We start from the raw sequence: 23106 nt of genomic DNA on the forward strand, positions 1-23106 counted from the left end.
GCTCCCTTTTGCTGGCAACCTTTTCATTTCCACCCCCTCCAGCTGGTAAGTCATCATTTCCACCCCCCTTCCAGCGGGGCCGAGATCGTGGTCTAACAACACCATTGCAGGACCATCAGGGCATTTGGAGATTGGGATTCTCTACTCTCATCAAATGATAACATACATTCTTCATACTTTTACCAAGACTATTTATTAACATTTTATTCAAATCAACCTGATACATATGTACATGGAACAATACTCTTGACATTTCATAACACAACTCGATCCTGCATTATCAAACAAAAGTGAAAAAAAACTCAGAGGATGCTTACTTGACAGGTCAGTTTATGGTATATCGAATTTTGAAGAAAAATTCATTTTGAAAATTTGAAGAAAGATGTACCGGTAGCAGGGTCGGGCGCCATTGTTCCTCTGAATGGGCCTAAAATACACCTGATATATGTATTGACCTCCTGGTCAACGGCCTCGTGATCTGATTGACGAGAAGATCAAATCGCAGTGATGTTATTAAAGTGGTTTTAATCATCGGAATCAAAACATGTCGAAAAAACGTACAGTGATACAGTACAATATACGTTGGGGAGTTGGGATATGATATCTGATATGAGAAACTTAAGTAAAGGTTCTTCGCGCCACGCACTCCCATTTCCCGATTTCATTGAAATAGTTTGATACTCGAAATATTGATGGGAAGGAGCCTCTATCGCGTGGTGTGATGAGACGAGAGGCGCCTAAAGAGCGTGGTGCGGGCACGTGTCCGCTACTTGAAGGCCTTTAGTATACGGCGTGTTGCATTTGCGGTATTCCCGGGGGCTTATTGCGTGGATTTTGGCGAGATAAGGGGGTCTATTCGCTACGCGGAGGTCACGCTCTGTCCTCCGAAGAAACACCCCCTATCACGCTTTTTTTGGTACAAGGATGCTCTGCAGATGTCATGGGGAGTGACCCACCCGGGCTGGTATCTTACCTCCAAGTTTTGAGTGTAGCCAGACTACCTGTAAGGGATCAATTGCAAAGTGTTGATTATCTATAAATCAATAAACGTAGTTAATGGAATAAATGCTTTTGTGTACCGATACCGTACATTTTACTATTATCTTCTACTTGTTTCACTATTGATAATCGAATGTAATCACCGCAGCCACAGACAATATAGATTTGTTTTTATATTTCAATCTTTATTGTCTGCTGAAGCCAACAATTAACAATGCCTGAAATGTCATTTTGTGTCATTCAAACTTACCTATGGAACACTTTTGCATGTTACTCCATTTGGGCTCAAACACAAGAGTATCCCTTTAATTTTCTAAAGGGAGAACTGAGTTAACAGCTCGGCCGCCAGGCGGCGCCCTGACCGATCCCGCGAGATCGCGCCGATCTCATGCCGCCATATTCAGTCTTTACTCTTGTGCTTCTACGAAGCACATCGTTTTTTCAAAGCTGCCGTGAATTCGATTTAAAACCAAATTCAACCAGCCAAGTCTAGACGATTTTTGGGTTCATTCACCTACGGAGTAGACCGCCAAACTAATCTTGGCATTAGTATTGTCCAGTCTATTTAATTATAGACATTTTCTTAGCTAGCTTAGTCGACCCGGCTCCATTATTTTGATCTTGGTAGGGTAGAGTTAAGTAGGCTATTCTCCGCTCTATTGTAATAAACAAGACTCAGATCCATTGCAATAGTGTTTAATTCAAGTAGGCATGTTTTCCTTTCCATTAATTATTGCGTCCTTTCTGGCCTACTTGGGGTTCCCAGTGTTTTTATTGTCATTGGTACCATTTTTTATATGGCGTACCCCTCCGACGGCATCCTTTGTCTCACCACAAAGGAATGCGTCTGGTGGCGGGAAACGGGCCGCGAAGACGCCAAAACCCTCTTCCGGTTCCGTTTCCGGGCATATAACCCGGAGGTCTAGCAAACCTCCCGCCACCACCCCTTCCGTCAGCCGAGTTCCGGTTCCGGCCGCGGCTGCGAAGGATGCGGGATCTGACATTATTAATGTATGTGGTCCCAAGGGAGACTTACATCCAATAAGTCTCCAAGGGTTTAATATACCCCGGACCTCAGGGAACCTTCCGGTTCCCCTGTCGTCCGCTCCCCCGAGTACAAGCCCTTTGTACCCGCGGGAGCACCCTGCTTCCGGTCCGCCGATTGCAGTTCCGGTTACTGACGCGGGTTCCCGTTTTTCAGTAACCGAAGACTCTACTGGGGGTTTTTCTCAGTCTTTACTGCGAAATAACCCCAGTCCTCACGGACACAGTAGAGTAGGGCCGGACCTTATAACGCCACCTCCGAAACGCCATGCGTCTTCGGTAACAGCGTTTCCGCCCTCCGTACCTCCTTCTAAAAGGGCTTCCGGTAGCTCCATACCGGCGAAGGAGTTACGGGCATTTCCGGTTTCGGACTTCGTCCTACCGGAAATGCAGGCACCTTCCTACGTTGGCCAACCTCTTGGGTGGAACCAACCGGAAGTGCCACCCCCTCCTCGTAGCAGAGGCGTCGTTCCCATGGAACGAGCTACGCAGAGAGGACATCTGAACTCTAGTTCAGAATATGGGCAACTTCCGCTTCCGGAAGACCCATTCGCCCGCACATACGGCTTCCAGGGTTCGCTTATGCGCTCACCCTCGCCTCAACCGCCCGTCGTTGAGAGAAGCCGCACGTCGGGTCCGGAACCCGAGTCGGGACAGCAACTGTCCCAGCTCATCCAGATGGTAGCAGGTCTTTCTGATAGACTTAGCCATCTGGAGCAGGGTTCCGGTTCCTCTGGTGCGCCTGGTCCCATCGGATACCCACCATCCGACTCCTCTATTTTAGAGGAATTTTCTGAGAACGAGAGTTCTCAGCCAGGCTACCGCTCCCCCAATCAGGAGGAGCTGTCACCAGAGGAGGCCAGTATCCTGTCGGATATGAGGACACTCAGATCCTTGATCAGAGCGTACCTCCCGCAGGATCTGTGCCCTACCCCGCCGGAACTGCCAGCTTTGTCAACACCGACCTTTTCACTCTGGGGACAGGAAGTGGATCCCAATCCACAGGTTTCTCAAGGCTCCACTCGGGCACTTGAATTCCTGCCTCCCTCCCCGTCGGTGTTAGCAGTCTCTGAACTTTTGGAGCGTACAATCAGAGACTCACAAGGCGCCCACCAACGTACTTCCATCCCTGTCCTTCCGGCAGTCGGACCGGAAGCTTGGTGTAAACCGGGGAAGTTGTTCACGGCACAACTTCCTCCCGTTAGGCAGTACCGCGCTGACTATTATCGAGTCAGCTCGGCCGGCTGTCCAGCTGCAGCATCGACTTCCATATTAAAGGACGATGTACAGCTGGACCAACTCGTGCCTAGGGTGACTTCCTCCTCGGCTTACCGAGACCTTAGAGCACAAGAGGGTCTGGCCAAAAACACGTTAGCGGTGCTCTCCTACGCAGAGCACACTAACCTGGCCCTAGCCAGATCCCTAAAAGATAATGAGTCACTATCTGATGACACAAAATCGCTTGTGACATCCTTGTCACATTCGATTAGGCACGCTATTGCGCTGTCCGCCAAGACCGCAGCAAATAGCGTCCTACTCCGTAGAGACGCCGCACTGGGCTCTCTCAATGTCATCAGATCCCTCCAGCTGGAAGGGGCCTTAAGAACCGCTCCTATGGACGGTTCTTTCCTGTTCGCAGATTCTGTACAAGAGGCGGCTCAAGCACAGAAAGATTGGGACAAATTATATGCCCCCACTGCGACACAGAGGGCCAAGACCTCTCTACCTAACGCTAGAAAGATAGAGAGGCCCCAGCAGGCATCGGGTTCAATCCCGTACGCCAGGCAGGTCCTGCCTAGGCCTACCCCGCCTAGTCAGCCTGCTCCTGCTGGATCCTTCCGACGGGAAGCGGAGGGTCGCCGGACTGGAAAGAGGAAAAATACTTCCTCTAACCAGGGTGGATCCGGTCCGACTAAGCACTCCTTTCGCCCAAGGGGTGCTGGCCGGAAGAGGTGACTCCCCCCTCCTTTCTCCTCCCGGACGCAAAAAGGAGCCGACTCCGGTAGTCGGGGGCCGTCTGCAAAAATTTGCAGACATTTGGGACGATTGGTGCCCAAAGGGGTCCCCAGTCCCAAACATGTTGAGGTACGGAGTGAAACTAGATTTCAACCGTACCCCCCCGACTACCATATATCCAACCCCAGTTCAGCCACCGAAGGACCCAGTCAAGGCCTCTGCCCTCCAAGCAGAGGTCGCGACATTACTGGAGAAGCAAGCTATCCAGGTCCTTCAAGATCCATGCTCCCCCGGCTTTTACAGCCACGTTTTCTTGGTTCCCAAGAAAGCAGGGACATGGAGGCTGATCATAGACCTTTCCAGGTTAAACACCTTCTTGAATGTTCCTCATTTCAAGATGGAAACCACCAGGTCTATAGCAACGGCGATACAGCCCAACGATTGGGCGGTATCGATGGATTTAATGGATGCGTACTTACATGTACCGATCCATCCAGACTATCAACACTTCCTTCGATTCCATTACGAAGGAAAGACGTATCAATTCAGGGCCCTGCCGTTCGGTCTGGCATCGGCACCCCTAATTTTTACGATGATAGTCACAGCCTTCGTCGCTCCCTTTCACGTGATGGGGTTCAAGCTCCATCACTACCTAGACGATTGGCTACTCCGTTGCAAATCGCGGGAACTACTACTGCAACAACTTCAGGTTCTAAAGCAAAAAGTAGTTTCCGCAGGTTGGATTATCAACGAAACAAAGTCAGAATTCATACCATCCCAAGACTTCGTTTACGTTGGAGTTCGGTTCCTTACGGCCATAGGGAAAATGCTGCCCCCCCTAGACAGGATAAAGAAAATTCTTCATCTCGTCGCAGAATTCAGAGGAAGGACTCAAGCTCCCGCAAGGCGATGCTTGAGCCTTTTGGGACTTCTGAATTCGGCAGCAGACCAAATCCCCCTTGGCCGTCTATATATGCGTCCCATCCAGATGTTTCTAATGTCTCTATGGAAACCCCACAGGGACCCATTAGACAAGTTGGTATTGATACCTCAATACCTACTCAAGAACGTCTGGAACTTCTGGGAGTCGGAGACTCGTCTCCAAAGCGGTGTAGATCTTGCTCCACCGCCCCCAGAAGTGTCCCTGTTCACAGATGCTTCCCTACTAGGGTGGGGAGCACATCTGAACAACGGGGACATGTCCATAAGAGGTCTATGGACAAGGGAGGAGACCATTCTTCCAATAAATATATTGGAAATGAAGGCTGTCCTTCTTGCCGTGAGGGCTCTTTCCCTTCGCCTGAAGAATCGGAGAGTAACCCTGTTCTCCGACAATTCTACAGTAGTAGCATATGTCAGGAGACAGGGAGGCACAAAGTCCGGCATTCTTTGCCAGCTAACTTGGGAGCTTTACCATCTTTGTGCCGACCTTGGAGTATCGATATGTGCCAGACACATACCGGGCAATCGCAACATCCTTGCCGACGCCCTGTCCCGTCAGAACAAGCTAGTTCAGACAGAGTGGACACTCCATCAGGAGATTGTAGACGACCTTTGTCGCCTTTGGCAATCTCCGAAGGTAGATCTGTTCGCCACCAGGCTGAACAATCGCCTTCCCATCTATTACTCTCCACTTCCGGACGAAGAGGCCCTGGAAGTCGACAGCCTTACAGCCTCTTGGGTCGGGCTGAACGCATATGCGTTTCCACCCCTCCCTCTCATTCAACCAGTCCTGAACAAGATCTTGACCAGCCATCCGGTGAGAATAACTCTCATCGCACCTTGCTGGCCAAATCAGGCCTGGTTCCCAGCCTTGCTTGAGCTCCTGATAGATCACCCCAGGAGTCTTCCTACTTGGAAGCACCTCCTGTGGCACCCCCTGGGGAGATGCTACCACCAGAACCCTGGATTTTTCAAGTTTCACGCCTGGAACTTATCCAGTTGCATCTCCACCAGAGAGGCTTTTCGGACATCGCTGTCAAGCGCATGTCCGCACCTCAAAGGGGGTCTACCCTTGATGTGTATCAAGGAAAGTGGTCTACCTTCACTTCCTGGTGCAGGGAGAACGGAGTTAATCCGATCTCTCCCTCTATATACAGATTAGTTGATTTCCTTATTGAATTATTCACGGAAAGACAACTATCTGTCACGGCTATAAAAGGGTACAAGTCCGCCATCGCTTCTACCCTCCGTGTTTTAAGCACCTGGGATCTTCGTTGGGAGGACCAAATAACCCCTCTTTTCAGAGGAATGTTATTAGAGCGTCCTAGACCGGTTCACAACACCCCTAAATGGGACCTTTCTGTTGTCCTTAAGGTGCTCATGAGGCATCCTTTTGAACCCATGTCTATTTCATCCATGAAATATCTGACACTCAAAACGGTCTTTCTAGTAGCCTTGGCTACCGCCCAACGGAGATCAGAGCTCCATGCACTTTCTTTTAAGAAGCTGGCTTTTAGAGAGGGAGGGGAGGTTATCCTGGCTTTTATACCAGGATTTCTGGCGAAGAACCAGGGACCGGCCGCCTCTCGGCCCCCGGTTACTATTCCCTCTCTGTCAGGAACGATCTCTTATGATCTTCCTGACAGAACTTTATGTCCCGTCAGGGCCCTAAAGTTCTACATAAATAGGACAAAACCTCCCGGTATCCGCCAGGGGAGAGAGCGTTTGTTTTTGTCCTATAAGGAGGGAAATAAACGAGAGATAGCGGCCGCCACTATTTCAAGGTGGATTGTGGAGACTATTCGTCTTTCCTACAACACCTTGAAGACTTCCTCTGATCTTCGTGCGCTAGCTAACATCTCAGCGCACGAAGTTAGAGCACTAGCCACCTCCTGGGCTAACTACCGAGGAGTTGCTCTTCAAGAAGTCGTTTCCGCTGCACGTTGGAGTAATCACTCCACATTCTCTCGTTTCTACCTACGAGACGTTTCTTCCCTCGTAGATGGCATGCACACAATCGGCCCGATTGTGTCTGCGGGGCATGTTGTTTGATCCTGGCTAGATCAAAAAAGGGGGGGGAAGCCCGATTGAAGAGTCAAACGCGCATCTTGCGCCATTTTTGATATGCCCTATCTTCAACATCCAGGCAACCCCTAGTAGACTAGAAAGGACGCAATTTCTTATTGTTGTTTAGCAATAATTCATTCTACACCCTTCAACATGCCTTACTTGCTCTAAGCTCTGTTGCCGGAAAGAAGATGGTTTTATTACGCAATTCTAGCGCTTTCCGGAGAATGGGTCTATTACTCTCTATAATATGATTGTAATACCGAGATCAAAATACCGGTCCTCCGGTTCTCCCCATTTCTTTCCCCTGGCGGTCCTCCTTAGCTAATATGCCGGTGGTGCCCCCTGGATGGAACAACAGCTCAGCCTTAGGTAAGTCCTCGTTTCCCACCTCCAATAGGTTGCTGGGATTCGATGCAAAAGTGTTCCATAGGTAAGTTTGAATGACACAAAATGCCCATTTCCTTACAAGAAATGGCCATTTTGTTAGTTCATACTTACCTATGGAACACGGCCCTCCCGCCGTCCCCACAAACGGGACATACTCTTTATTAACGCTCAAGAGTAAAGACTAAATATGGCGGCATGAGATCGGCGCGATCTCGCGGGATCGGTCAGGGCGCCGCCTGGCGGCCGAGCTGTTAACTCAGTTCTCCCTTTAGAAAATTAAAGGGATACTCTTGTGTTTGAGCCCAAATGGAGTAACATGCAAAAGTGTTCCATAGGTAAGTATGAACTAACAAAATGGCCATTTCTTGTAAGGAAATGGGCAATTTCTCTTGTACATTTTACTGTGAAGGCGATCTCCTGAATGAACCATTTGAAGCTTCCTTTAATTACAGTCCTTTCTTGGTGCAGGATTTATATTTACAAGGAACTAGTAATAAGCGTGCGTATGTCGCCCCGTGGTACAACGCTACAACCGTGAGCTGTCAGGTAAGATTTACCCCTGGGGTAGAATATGTAAGTTGTCCCGGTCTTTAAATCACAACCAACGATCTTGGAAATGCCGTAGTTCTATATCCAACCAAGGAAGTAAAATAGTACCTCAGTGATCCAACATGCGGCGAGATCCTTCTGCAATGTTCCCCTGTCAGGTGAGATCTTCCCTTGGGGGTACAATATGGCGCCCCGTAGTTAATCACCTTCAGTTCGGAATAAACGCATTCAACACGGCCAAGGTTCTGCTGATCTGTCACACATCAAATCTAAGTTTTATCTCGGTCCCTGGGATAAAGATGTGATGAGGATGAGGAGCGAGGAATCAATGTTTGCCTTCAATTAAATCTGATTATAGGCTTGTTATTCAGTCACCTTTTAGGAAAGAGAGCTTTAGTGGGCAAGACGGTATGCTATCATTGAGTTAGATCTGCATTATTTACGGCTCGATTGCGAGTCACGTGATCCTTGTAACACCAAGTACAAGTAGCTAAGTGCCTCATCTGCAGAGAAACATTGATTACACCAGTCTCAAAGACTGACATTTTTTTAATTTGTAGATCCAGATATATGGTTGACTAACAACGCACCGCATATCAGATGAGTAACGAGTTACCTCGTGTAAAGTTTGAACAATTCATTTCAGATATGAGTGTTTTCCTGGAGAGAGTTTCCTGCGTTCTCTTTTTAGGACTTCTGTTACGATCATACCTGCCCCAGGGTACATCAACGAAGTATACACTGGATATGGCCACATCTTTGAAAGGTAAGTACAACACGTAGCAGCCTACCGCCAGGAAGTAATCACAAGGCAACGAGAGGCAGCTAACGGGCACTACATGTATCAAGAAAAGCAACATTTAGGAAAAGCAAAGGTAATGTAAAAGTAAAGAACAGGCAATATGCATGGAGATGTTTAATGCAGCTACCTTTTCATTTGCAATTATAATGGCAAATTCCAAATATAATGGAAAATTCCAAATTGAAATTACATGTATGCGCATGCCTGGCGTTTCGTTTCCTCAACCCCGCAATGTCTGGCCACGGGATGAGGCAAAGAATAGACAATCTGTGCTAAAAATATTAACTGCTTGGCAGGAGAATGGCACCCATAAGGCAACCCGGAAGCACACATTGTATTGCTCAATATTTCATTGTGGTTGTTGCGATCGACCAATAGGCTGCAATTTGATACGGATTCGAAGAAGGCCCTTACAATGTTAGTTGGATAAAGATGATCAAGGTAGAATGCGTTTGATTTCTCTAGTTCTCTAAGGATCTATTAAATTGTTCATTTGGCAGATACATGTATAAGAAATTGGCCTAACCTCGCCCTGAAGAAACCATCACGGATCTCCTCACTGTGGAAGCGTAAACACGTAGCGGGCCTGGCGAACGATGGCAATACGAATGGGAACCTCCGATTCTGCGCCTGCACAGCCGAATATCAGTACAAGGACAACTGGTGGACTGTCGATCTTGGTGCCACCTACTGGGTGGTGGCGATAGAACTTTGGAACAGAGCAAATTCCTGTAACTATAATATATTTGGCCATTTGTATATGTATAATAGTAGAAATATATATATACTCTAGTTTCGCCTTTTTATGGTGGGTTCATTAACTTCAGGGACTACCTACATGGATTACGACGAACGGCCCATACTAAATTTAAGTCCGCCCTCTTCACATGATTGGATGACTTGTCGGTCTGCCATGAACCCATTGCTTGGGGTTTCGGGTATTGTGAAATAGATTCGACTTTTTAAGGAGAGGTGAATTGAACCCAGTCATGCCCGTGCATGGCTGAAGGCAATTTATTCTGACTTTCTACAGGGTGTTTACAAAAAAGTGAAGAGTGCAATTTAAGCGGGATCCACTGTCGCGATTTTGACTTGCGTCGGCGTCGCGCTTGCTTGCGATGGAACAAAATGATCGAAATGAACTGCTCAACGCTGCTGACGCCAGCTTATTTTAACTACCGCAAGCGCGTCACAACGCCGTCGCAAGCGAAGTGGCCGTGGATTCCCCGCTACACTCTCGGTCTGCCAGAGACCACTCAAAAAGTGAAAATGGCGTTCAGTTAGAGGATGCAGGTCTGTTTGAAATTCAATACGTATTTTAACTCACACTTTAGAACAAGTGAAAAGGACACGACTGAGCGAACCTTTTCATTCTTTTGCGAGTTGTCACTGGCAAATTTAATCCAATCTTTAGTAACTTCTAAGTACAGTTTCTTATTCCTGTAGGCCCACATCTTCATAGTCAAGCAAATCGATGAATGCCATGCCATCTTCCTCTTCTTCGTCCAGTTGAGGAAGTGGTCCTCCTTCAATTTCGCCCATGCGGAGGGATGCTTCAAACCCGCTTTCGATCACTTGGGGGGGGGGGGGGGGTTACAGCGTCCCAGGCGTTACTGACAATGGTGACAACATCATTTAGTTCAATACGGTTGCATTGTCCTGCTGCGTTGGTATGCTGCGTTTTCCACGACTTCCACTCCTTACGTGCGTTGGACTTAAACGATTTCATAACTGCAACGTCTAGGGGCTGGACCAATGATGTACACCCTGCTGGTACAAAGTGCATGATTCCACCTAGCTCCGTTACTCGCATACCGAAGTCTTCAGACCGATGGACACTATAACGATCCAGTATCAAGATAACCTGCTCTGCTGGCTGCCTCTCTAGGTATGGTTGATAGACTTCCTCGAGCCAGTGTTCGGCTGTCTCTTGTCTTACCGATCCTGTGGCAGATGATGTAACAACCACATTAGCTGGCAAATCTTGTGCTTGAAGGGCTGCTAGCTGTCGTACAAACCCACGACGCGGAAACGTTATGTGGGCTAGCATCTTATCACCACTGGCCGCAACGCAGAGTGTCACAGTGCACCCTAGTTTAACATTCGATCGTGACGTACGTATGTCAATGGAAGCAGCACCTTTTCGGTTACACGAGTGCATGGGTCTAAAGTCAAAAAGAATGAAAGTTTCGTCCATGTTAAAAATAAATCGCATTGCGATGTTGAATTGATCAATAGTCCCAGTGACTTCATTGCGGAATACCTCAATTCGTATTGCAGCATCGGCTGGCAGGGTTGTAGTGTTTTTGTTCACTTTACGCAGGGTAATCTGTTTTCTCTTCATAAAAAGTTCAACCCATCCAGCCGAGGCTTGAAAATCATGTAAGATTGGTCTTGTTTCAACGATTTCATTTCGCCGGGCATCTGTCAGACCACCCCACCAGGCATGGAATAATTCCAAAGCCTTTTCTTGCAAGTCCTGTACGGCGACGGGTAGGCGTATTTCACGTTGCTGGAGAAACCATTCATGAAGCTCATTTTCAACTTGAGGCCAGCAACCGATATCTTTCGGTTTCACCCTTCTACTTCTTCCTTCATTCCCTTGTTGTCCTCGTTCCAAGCTTGGTAAGTCCCATTTACTGAACGTGTGGATCGATATTTTGTAGTGGTTCGCGTATTCCGTCATGCTGGCCACCGTCCCATTCAAAAGGGCTGTCTGAAAGTCCTCTAGGTACCGAATTTTCTCCGTGACGGAATAACTCCTTCTTCGCTTCGGAAGAGGTTCATCTGCGTTGTCCATGGTGTCGGTATATGGCAGAAAAAGAGGCCAAGACTGGTTTATAAACTCACCGGGTTATGAAACATAGGCCTACTTAATTCAAAAGATGAAATCGATGTATCTGACACTTCTATTCCATGCATAATTTTATGTTGCCTTTTTGGAGTCTGACAAGTACAAACAAGGTTATAAATTCATTAGATTGATTGAATTGCCCTCTGAAAATAAAACCTCATTCACACTTTCCAAATTTCCTTTCATTCATTTTTTTCAGAAACACCCGTTGAAATCCAGTAATTGGCGTCAGTTTTCCCAGAAATCATTTGAGGCAAGTTAACATCCTAGTTGGAAATCTACAAGTAGTCATGTAATGTTTAATACCCATGTCCGCACGGCGCTCCGGACCTCTGATTGGCCATACATGCTATATCCACACAATAGCTATAAATTACCATGATCTAGTTAGTACAGGAAGGGGTATGGCCTGAATATATGGAACCCACCATAAAAAGGCGAAACTAGAGTATATACATGTAAAACTAACATAAGTTATACATTGAAACTGATTAAGCAGCGATATAGTACGCATTGTGACAACATTTTGGATATACTTAGTTGAAGCATCTCACACAATCACCGTAAGTTCGAAACGATTCTTGAAGAGAGTAGCCGCTCTAATTTTAGAGTGGCATCTCACATTCAAATGGGGCTAAATGTTCGGCGGTGCTGTGTGGAGATTGGCATGCCTACTACAGAAAGATCATTAAAACTTTCTAAAATTCAGGTATTTTTTGATAAGTTGAGACACATATGAATATTTTAGGCATTAGTTGAGAAACACAAGGTGTTGAAAATAGCCCTTTAAAGCGCCCCCAAAAATGACGTTCTCAATTCGGGTGTATGGTCTTATGATGTACATCATGTATATACATGTATATAATAGATTCAAAATGTCTTTCAGCATTCCGGTTGACACATTTCGATGTCATAGTGACCGATGTAGCGCCTCCCCCTGCGGTCATTAATGATGTCACTCTCTGCTATCACCATGGTAGCACAACAATCCCTGCGAATATTGGGTTCTTCAGGAAATGCAGAAAACCCATCGCTGGGAATCATCTCACCATCAGCAAGAAGGTCCCGTCCACGGAACACCTTACGCTGTGTGAGGTTCGAGTGTTCGGGCTTATAAAACAAAGCCAAGCTGGTAAGTAGTGCGGCGATTTAATAGAGACTAAGAATGTGCACAACGACACATCTAACCTCCCTTGCACATGACCGGAACTATTTATCGACGTGGTTCCGCTGCTTTGAAGAATGCAACACATCATTAAGTTCTATGATTGGCTAACAATTGGGGAAAGTGGCGAATGCCAGAGTCATTTCATATCGGTGACGGCTATTCATTGATGATGACATGCAACATTATCTCCCTTACAATTTCCAGTCGATGGCAACAAGTTGACAAAGAAAATCCATGTCCGGAGCCTGCTCGGGTGCTCAGTTCGGTGCTTGGAGATCGCTTCGCCATGTATAGAGTACGATTACAACGAGGGGACAGGACTTTGTCGATTTGAAGAGCCCAAGGACAGGCAGATTTTTTGTTCTGCGTCGAAGTTTGAGGAATACCATTGGAATTTGAAACCTTAGGCAGTCGATCAGTGAATATTTGATATTCTTTTACTTCACCATTATTATCTCCGAGCAATGCTCTGCTGTGATTGGTGCCGAAGTATCATTTAGGTTTTCGATTTGTCAATATAATATGACGTCATAAAAGTACCGTGACTGTTGTGACTGTTTGGTTGATAAGTTTATGGGAAAAGTCTGATTACAGTAACGTTGTCTTTTAAATTGACTCTTTAATCCGGTGAACCTTTCAAGCAGTAGTTTTCAGATGAGCTCCAATGTCAACGACTCAACCTGAAAATTTCAGACCGTCCTCATTACACCCGAGTAGGCCTACTTGGCAAGTTCGACAAAAACACTTGCCTAAAGTCACACGCACGCCGACCGTGGGAATCAAATCAGGGACCATACGACCGCTCCTTCAGAGTCCGAGCCACTAGTCCAAAGCGGCGATATCACGAATAAGTTAGAAGCATATTCGCCTTGATAGAAAATTTCTGGATGACACTGGTATCTAACCGCCAACTTTTGAGTGTATAGCCACACAATATAGAAGTGAACTACTAATGGACCAATTGCAAAGTGTTGATTATCTTTAAATGGATAAAACGTAGTTAATGGAATGAATGATTTTGTCTACCGGTGCGGTACATTTCACTACATCTTCTACTTGTTTCGCAATCGACAGATCGAAAGTAATTACAGCAGCCACAGACAATATAGATTTATTTTATTTCAATCTTTATTGTAATTAACAGTGCATGAAATGTCAATTTCTCTTGCACATTTTTACTGATAAGGCGATCTCGTTAATGGACAAGTTGAAGCTAATTCTTCTACTTCCTGTCTTGGTTCACAATTTATATTTACCAGGACCTTGTAATGAGCGTGTGCATTGTCATTGGTGTGACTCTGAATCACGGTTTTTTACTATCAGGTAAGGTTTGCCCCTCAGTGCAGTGGGTAGAATAAATAGCGTCATAGTATCCGAAAGGTGGCCTGGCGATATTGTTCTACACTGGGACTCTCTCTTTAAATTAAAAGGTCTTGCCCCTTGGGTAGAATATGTCGCCCCGTGGTACTGCAAGCTGTCAGGCAAGATTTACCCCTGCGGTAGAATAATGTTGCCTTGGTCTTTACATCACACCTTCCGGTAATAACCAACGATCTTGGAAACGCCGTAGTTCTATATATCCAACCAAGGAAGTTAAATAGTACCTCAATGATCAAACATGCGGCGAGATCCTTCTGCAATGTTCCCCTGTCAGGTGAGATCTTCCCTTGGAGGATAATATGTCGCCCCGAAGTTCATCACCTTATGTTCGGAATAAACGCATTCAACACGGCCAATTTTGTTTCTGATCTGTCACGCATCAAATCTTCGTTCTATATCGGTCCACGGGATAAAAACGTGATGAAGATGAGCAGCGGGCAATCAATGTTTGCCCTCGAGTTAGATCTGATTAGGCTTGTTATTGAGTTACAACTGGTGGCAATGTTGACCAAAGATGGCCATATCGTATGTGAGCCCAAAGACGTCCAAAAAACACTACACACAGAACCCATCCAGACTATTAACCCTTTGGGAAAGATATCTTTGGCGGGCATCACGTTATGTTATGATTGTCAGAACCAACTCCGAGTAAGTTCACTTGACAGGTCAGTTTATGGTTTATCAAATTTTGAAGAAAAATTCATTTTGAAAATTTGAAAAAAAATGTACCGGTAGCGGGGTCGGGCGCCATTGTTCCTCTGAATGGGCCTAAAATTCACCTGATATACGTTGGGGAGTTGGGATATGATACTGATAAGAGAAACTTAAGTCAAATTTCTTCGCGCCACTCGCTCTCATTTCCCGATTTCATTGAAATAGTTTGATTCTCGAAATATTGATGGGAAAGAGCCTCTATCGCGTGATGTGATGAGACGAGAGGCGCCTAGAGCGTGGTGCGGGCACGTGTCCGCTACTTGAATGCGTTTAGCATATGGCGTGTTGCATTTGTGGTATTCCCGGGGGCTTATTGCGTGGATTTTGGCGAGATAAGGGGGTCTATTCGCTACGCGGAGGTCACGCTCTGTCCTCCGAAGAAACGCCCCCTATCACGCTTTTTTGGTACAAGGATGCTCTGCAGATGTCATGGGGAGTGACCCACCCGGGCTGGTATCTTACCTCCAAGTTTTGAGTGTAGCCAGACTACCTGTAGAGGATCAATTGCAAAGTGTTGATTATCTATAAATTAATAAACGTCGTTAACAATAAAGAATAAATGCTTTTGTGTACCGATACGGTACATTTTCCTATATCTTCTACTTGTTTCACTATTGACAATCGAATGTAATCACCGCAGCCACAGACAATATAGATTTGTTTTTATATTTCAATCTTTATTGTCTGCTGAAGCCAACAATTACCAATGCCTGAAATGTCAATTTCTCTTGCACATTTGACTGAGAAGGCGATCTCATGAATGAACCATTTGAAGCTTCCTTTAATTACAGTCCTGTCTTGGTGCAGGATTTATATTTACCAGGACCTAGTAATAAGCGTGCATATGTCGCCCCATGGTACAACGCTACAACCGTGAGCTGTCGGGTAAGATTTACCCCTGGGGTAGAATATGTAAATTGCCCCGGTCTTTAAATCACGTGTGTCTGTAATAACCAACGACGTTGGAAATACCGTAGTTCTATATCCAACCAAGGAAGTAAAATTGTACCTCAGTGATCCAACATGCGGGGGAGATCCTTCTACAGTGTTCCCCTGTCAGGTGAGATCTTCCCTTGGTGGTAAAATATGGCGCCCCGTAGTTAATCACCTTCAGTTCGGAATAAACGCATTCAACACGGCCAAGGTTCTGCTGATCTGTCACGCATCAAATCTAAGTTTTATCTCGATCCCAGGGATAAAGATGTGATGAGGATGAGGAGCGAGGAATCAATGTTTGCCCTCCAATTAAATCTGATTATAGGCTTGTTATTCAGTCACCTTTTAGGAAAGAGAGCTTTGGTGGGCAAGACGGTATGCTATCATTGAGTTAGATCTGCATTATTTATTGCTCCATTGCGAGACACGTGATCATAGTACCACCAAGTACAAGTAGCTAAGTGCCTCATCTGCAGAGAAGCATTGATTACACCAGTCTCGAGGACTGACATTTTTTTTCTTTGTAGATCCAGATATATGGTTGACTAACAACGCACCGCAGATCAGATGAGTGACGAGTTACCTCGTGTAAAGTTTGAACAACTCATTTCAGATATGAGTGTTTTCCTGGAGAGAGTTTTTTGCGTTCTCTTTTTAGGACTTCTGTTAGAATCGTACCCGCCCCAGGGTACATCAACGAAGTATACACTGGATACGGCCACATCTTTGAAAGGTAAGTACAACACGAGGCCGCCTACCGCCAGGAAATAATCACAAGGCAACGAGAGGCAATTAACGGGCACTACATGTATCAAGAAAAGCAACATTTAGGAAAAGCAAAGGTAATTTAAAAGTAAGGAAAAGGCAATATGCATGGAGATGTTTAATGCAGCTATCTTTTCATTTGCAATTATAATGGAAAATTCCAAATATAATGGCAAATTCCAAATTGAAATTATGCGCATGCCTGGCGTTTCGTTTCCTCAACCCCGCAAGGTCTGGCCACGGGATGAGGAAACGAATAGACAATCTCTGCTAAAAATATTAACTCTTTGGCAAGAGATTGGCACCGATGAGGCACCCAGGAAGCACACATTGTATTGCTCAATATTTCATTGTGGTTGTTGAGATCGACCAATAGGCTGCAATTTGATACGGATTCGAAGAAAGCCCTTACATTGTTAGTTGGATAAAGATGATCAAGGTAGAAATGCGTTTGATTTCCCTAGTTCTCTAAGGATCTATTGGATTGTTCATTTGGCAGATACATGTATAAGAAATTGGCCTAACCTCGCCCTGAAGAAACCATCACGGATCTCCTCACTGTGGAAGCGTAAACACGTAGCGGGCCTGGCGAACGATGGCAATACGAATGGGAACCTCCAATTCTGCGCCTGCACAGCCGAATATCAGTACAAGGACAACTGGTGGACTATCGATCTTGGCGCCACCTACTGGGTGGTGGCGATAGAACTTTGGAACAGAGCAAATTCCTGTAACTATAATATATTTGGCCATTTGTATATGTATAATTAGTAGAAATATATATATACTCTAGTTTCGCCTTTTTATGGTGGGTTCATTAACTTCAGGGACTACCTACATGGATTACGACGAACGGCCCATACTAAATTTAAGTCCGCCCTCTTCACATGATTGGATGAATTGTCGGTCTGCCATGAACCCATTGCTTGGGGTTTCGGGTATTGTGAAATAGATTCGACTTTCTAAGGAGAGGTGAATTGAACCCAGTCATGCCCGTGCATGGCTGAAGGCAATTTATTCTGACTTTCTACAGGGTGTTTCCAAAAAAGTGAAGAGTGCAATTTAAGCGGGATCCACTGTCGCAATTTTGACTTGCGTCGGCGTCGCGCTTGCTTGCGATGGAACAAAATGATCGAAATGAACGGCTCAACGCTGCTGACGCCAGCTTATTTTAACTACCGCAAGCGCGTCACAACGCCGTCGCAAGCGAAGTGGCCGTGGATTCCCCGCTACACTCTCGGTCTGCCAGAGACCACTCAAAAAGTGAAAATGGCGTTCAGTTAGAGGATGCAGGTCTGTTTGAAATTCAATACGTATTTTAACTCACACTTTAGAACAAGTGAAAAGGACACCAACTTTGGACTGAGCGAACCTTTTCATTCTTTTGCGAGTTGTCACTGGCAAATTTAATCCAATCTTTAGTAACTTCTAAGTACAGTTTCTTATTCCTGTAGGCCCACATCTTCATAGTCAAGCAAATCGATGAATGCCATGCCATCTTCCTCTTCTTCGTCCAGTTGAGGAAGTGGTCCTCCTTCAATTTCGCCCATGCGGAGGGATGCTTCAAACCCGCTTTCGATCACTTGGGGGGGGGGGGGGGGGGGGTTACAGCGTCCCAGGCGTTACTGACAATGGTGACAACATCATTTAGTTCAATACGGTTGCATTGTCCTGCTGCGTTGGTATGCTGCGTTTTCCACGACTTCCACTCCTTACGTGCGTTGGACTTAAACGATTTCATAACTGCAACGTCTAGGGGCTGGACCAATGATGTACACCCTGCTGGTACAAAGTGCATGATTCCACCTAGCTCCGTTACTCGCATACCGAAGTCTTCAGACCGATGGACACTATAACGATCCAGTATCAAGATAACCTGCTCTGCTGGCTGCCTCTCTAGGTATGGTTGATAGACTTCCTCGAGCCAGTGTTCGGCTGTCTCTTGTCTTACCGATCCTGTGGCAGATGATGTAACAACCACATTAGCTGGCAAATCTTGTGCTTGAAGGGCTGCTAGCTGTCGTACAAACCCACGACGCGGAAACGTTATGTGGGCTAGCATCTTATCACCACTGGCCGCAACGCAGAGTGTCACAGTGCACCCTAGTTTAACATTCGATCGTGACGTACGTATGTCAATGGAAGCAGCACCTTTTCGGTTACACGAGTGCATGGGTCTAAAGTCAAAAAGAATGAAAGTTTCGTCCATGTTAAAAATAAATCGCATTGCGATGTTGAATTGATCAATAGTCCCAGTGACTTCATTGCGGAATACCTCAATTCGTATTGCAGCATCGGCTGGCAGGGTTGTAGTGTTTTTGTTCACTTTACGCAGGGTAATCTGTTTTCTCTTCATAAAAAGTTCAACCCATCCAGCCGAGGCTTGAAAATCATGTAAGATTGGTCTTGTTTCAACGATTTCATTTCGCCGGGCATCTGTCAGACCACCCCACCAGGCATGGAAGAATTCCAAAGCCTTTTCTTGCAAGTCCTGTACGGCGACGGGTAGGCGTATTTCACGTTGCTGGAGAAACCATTCATGAAGCTCATTTTCAACTTGAGGCCAGCAACCGATATCTTTCGGTTTCACCCTTCTACTTCTTCCTTCATTCCCTTGTTGTCCTCGTTCCAAGCTTGGTAAGTCCCATTTACTGAACGTGTGGATCGATATTTTGTAGTGGTTCGCGTATTCCGTCATGCTGGCCACCGTCCCATTCAAAAGGGTTGTCTGAAAGTCCTCTAGGTACCGAATTTTCTCCGTGACGGAATAACTCCTTCTTCGCTTCGGAAGAGGTTCATCTGCGTTGTCCATGATGTCGGTATATGGCAGAAAAAGAGGCCAAGACTGGTTTATAAACTCACCGGGTTATGAAACATAGGCCTACTTAATTCAAAAGATGAAATCGATGTATCTGACACTTCTATTCCATGCATAATTTTATGTTGCCTTTTTGGAGTCTGACAAGTACAAACAAGGTTATAAATTCATTAGATTGATTGAATTGCCCTCTGAAAATAAAACCTCATTCACACTTCCCAAATTTCCTTTCATTCATTTTTTTCAGAAACACCCGTTGAAATCCAGTAATTGGCGTCAGTTTTCCCAGAAATCATTTGAGGCAAGTTTACATCCTAGTTGGAAATCTACAAGTAGTCATGTAATGTTTAATACCCATGTCCGCACGGCGCTCCGGACCTCTGATTGGCCATACATGCTATATACACACAATAGCTATAAATTACCATGATCTAGTTAGTACAGGAAGGGGTATGGCCTGAATTTATGGAACCCACCATAAAAAGGCGAAACTAGAGTATATACATGTAAAACTAACATAAGTTATACATTGAAACTGATTAAGCAGCGATATAGTACGCATTGTGACAACATTTTGGATATACTTAGTTGAAGCATCTCACACAATCACCGTAAGTTCGAAACGATTCTTGAAGAGAGTAGCCGCTCTAATTTTAGAGTGGCATCTCACATTCAAATGGGGCAAAATGTTTGGCGCTGCAATGTGGAGATCGGCATGCCTACTACAGAAAGATCATTAAAACTTTCTATAATTCAGGTATTTTTTGATAAGGTGAGACACATATGAATATTTTAGGCATTAGCTTAGAAACACAAGGTGTTGAAAATAGCCCTTTAATAGCGCCTCCCAAAAATAACGTTCTCCCTTCGGGTGTATGATCTCATGATGTACATCATGTATATACATGTACATAATAGATTCAAAATGTCTTTCAGCATTCCGGTTGACACATTTCGATGTCATAGTGACCGATGTAGCGCCTCCCCCTGCGGTCATTAATGATGTCACTCTCTGCTATCACCACGGTAGCACAACAATCCCTGCGAATATTGGGTTCTTCAGGAAATGCAGAAAACCCATCGCTGGGAATCATCTCACCATCAGCAAGAAGGTCCCGTCCACGGAACACCTTACGCTGTGTGAGGTTCGAGTGTTCGGGCTTGTAAAACAAAGCCAAGCTGGTAAGTAGTGCCACGATTTAATAGAGACTAAGAATGTGCACAACGACACATCTAACCTCCCTTGCGCATGACTGGAACTATTTATCGACGTCGTTCCGCTGCTTTGAAGAATGCAACACATCATCAAGTTCTGTGATTGGCTAACAATTGGGGAAAGTGGCGAATGCCAGAGTCATTTCATATCGGTGACGGCTATTCATTGATGATGACATGCAACATTATCTCCCTTACAATTTCCAGTCGATGGCAACAAGTTGACAAAGAAAATCCATGTCCGGAGCCTGCTCGGGTGCTCAGTTCGGTGCTTGGAGATCGCTTCGCCATGTATAGAGTACGATTACAACGAGGGGACAAGACTTTGTCGATTTGAAGCGCCCAAGGACGGGCAGATTTTTTGTTCTGCGTCAAAGTTTGAGGAATACCATTGGAATTTGAAACCTTAGGCAGTCGATCAGTGAATATTTGATATTCTTTTACTTCACCATTATTATCTCCGAGCAATGCTCTGCTGTGATTGGTGCCGAAGCATCATTTAGGTTTTCGATTTGTCAATACAATATGACGTCATAAAAGTACCGTGACTGTTGTAACTGTTTGGTTGATAAGTTTAGGGGAAAGTCTGATTACAGTAACGTTGTCTTTAAAATTGACTCTTTAATCCGGTGAACCTTTCAAGCAGTAGTTTTCAGATGAGCTCCAATGTCAACGACTCAACCTGAAAATTTCAGACCGTCCTCATTACACCCGAGTAGGCCTACTTGGCAAGTTCGACAAAGACACCTGCCTAAAGTCACACGCACGCCGACCATGGGAATCAAAGCAGGGACCACACGACCGCTCCTTCAGAGTCCGAGCCACTAGTCCGAAGCGGCGATATCACGAATAAGTTAGAAGTATATTCGCCGGGATAGAAAATTTCTGGATGACACTGGTATCTAACCGCCAACGTTTGAGTGTATAGCCACACAATATAGAAGTGAACTACTAATGGACCAATTGCAAAGTGTTGATTATCTTTAAATCGATAAAACGTAGTTAATGGAATGAATGCTTTTGTCTACCGGTGCGGTACATTTCACTACATCTTCTACTTATTTCGCAATCGACAGATCGAAAGTAATTACCGCAGCCACAGACAATATAGATTTATTTTATTTCAATCTTTATTGTAATTAACAGTGCATGAAATGTCAATTTCTCTTGCACATTTTTACTGATAAGGCGATCTCGTTAATGGACAAGTTGAAGCTAATTCTTTTACTTCCTGTCTTGGTTCACAATTTATATTTACCAGGACCTTGTAATGAGCGTGTGCATTGTCATTGGTGTGACTCTGAATCACGGTTTTTTACTATCAGGTAAGGTTTGCCCCTCAGTGCAGTGGGTAGAATAAATAGCGTCATAGTATCCGAAAGGTGGCCTGGCGATATTGTTCTACACTGGGACTCTCTCTTTAAATTAAAAGGTCTTGCCCCTTGGGTAGAATATGTCGCCCCGTGGTACTGCAAGCTATCAGGCAAGATTTACCCCTGCGGTAGAATAATGTTGCTTTGGTCTTTACATCACACCTTCCGGTAATAACCAACGATCTTGGAAACGCCGTAGTTCTATATATCCAACCAAGGAAGTTAAATAGTACCTCAATGATCAAACATGCGGCGAGATCCTTCTGCAATGTTCCCCTGTCAGGTGAGATCTTCCCTTGGAGGATAATATGTCGCCCCGAAGTTCATCACCTTATGTTCGGAATAAACGCATTCAACACGGCCAATTTTGTTTCTGATCTGTCACGCATCAAATCTTCGTTCTATATCGGTCCACGGGATAAAAACGTGATGAAGATGAGCAGCGGGCAATCAATGTTTGCCCTCGAGTTAGATCTGATTAGGCTTGTTATTGAGTTACAACTGGTGGCAATGTTGACCAAAGATGGCCATATCGTATGTGAGCCCTAAGACGTCCAAAAAACACTACACACAGAGCCCATCCAGACTATTAACCCTTTAGGAAATATATCTTTGGCGGGCATCACGTTATGTTATGATTGTCAGAACCAACTCAGAGTAAGTTCACTTGACAGGTCAGTTTATGGTTAATCAAATTTTGAAGAAAAATTCATTTTGAAAATTTGAAAAAAGATGTACCGGTAGCAGGGTTGGGCGCCATTGTTCCTCTGAATGGGCCTAAAATACACCTGATATACGTTGGGGAGTTGGGATATGATACTGATAAGAGAAACTTCAGTCAAATTTCTTCGCGCCACGCGCTCTCATTTCCCGATTTCATTGAAATAGTTTGATTCTCGAAATATTGATGGGAAAGAGCCTCTATCGCGTGATGTGATGAGACGAGAGGCGCCTAGAGCGTGGTGCGGGCACGTGTCCGCTACTTGAATGCGTTTAGCATATGGCGTGTTGCATTTGCGGTATTCCCGGGGGCTTATTGCGTGGATTTTGGCGAGATAAGGGGGTCTATTCGCTACGCGGAGGTCACACTCTGTCCTCCGAAGAAACGCCCCCTATCACGCTCTTTTTGGTACA

General features: G+C 45.4%; 1 protein-coding gene across 3 annotated transcripts; it reads left to right on the forward strand.

Annotated features, from left to right (window-relative positions):
• The first annotated feature begins 7870 nt into the window (after positions 1–7870).
• LOC135493756 (uncharacterized) lies at positions 7871–16368 on the forward strand. Of its 3 annotated transcripts, none has more exons than XR_010448290.1 (6): positions 7871–7944; positions 8594–8713; positions 9250–9480; positions 12490–12735; positions 12976–14094; positions 16329–16368. XR_010448290.1 is itself a non-coding variant. In XM_064781307.1 (5 exons), the coding sequence occupies exons 2-5, from the start codon at positions 8596–8598 to the stop codon at positions 13176–13178; spliced, it is 798 nt and encodes a 265-aa protein (XP_064637377.1). In that variant the 5' UTR covers positions 7871–7944; positions 8594–8595; the 3' UTR covers positions 13179–15286. The 3 variants fall into 3 exon arrangements, 1 of the variants encoding a protein (XP_064637377.1); XR_010448289.1 differs by lacking the exon at positions 16329–16368 and adding an exon at positions 15673–15880 and having other exon boundaries at positions 12976–14816; XM_064781307.1 differs by lacking the exon at positions 16329–16368 and having other exon boundaries at positions 12976–15286.
• Positions 16369–23106: the final 6738 nt, after the last annotated feature.

This window comes from Lineus longissimus, chromosome 9, assembly GCF_910592395.1.
Source record: "Lineus longissimus chromosome 9, tnLinLong1.2, whole genome shotgun sequence".
NCBI lineage: Eukaryota > Metazoa > Nemertea > Pilidiophora > Heteronemertea > Lineidae > Lineus > Lineus longissimus.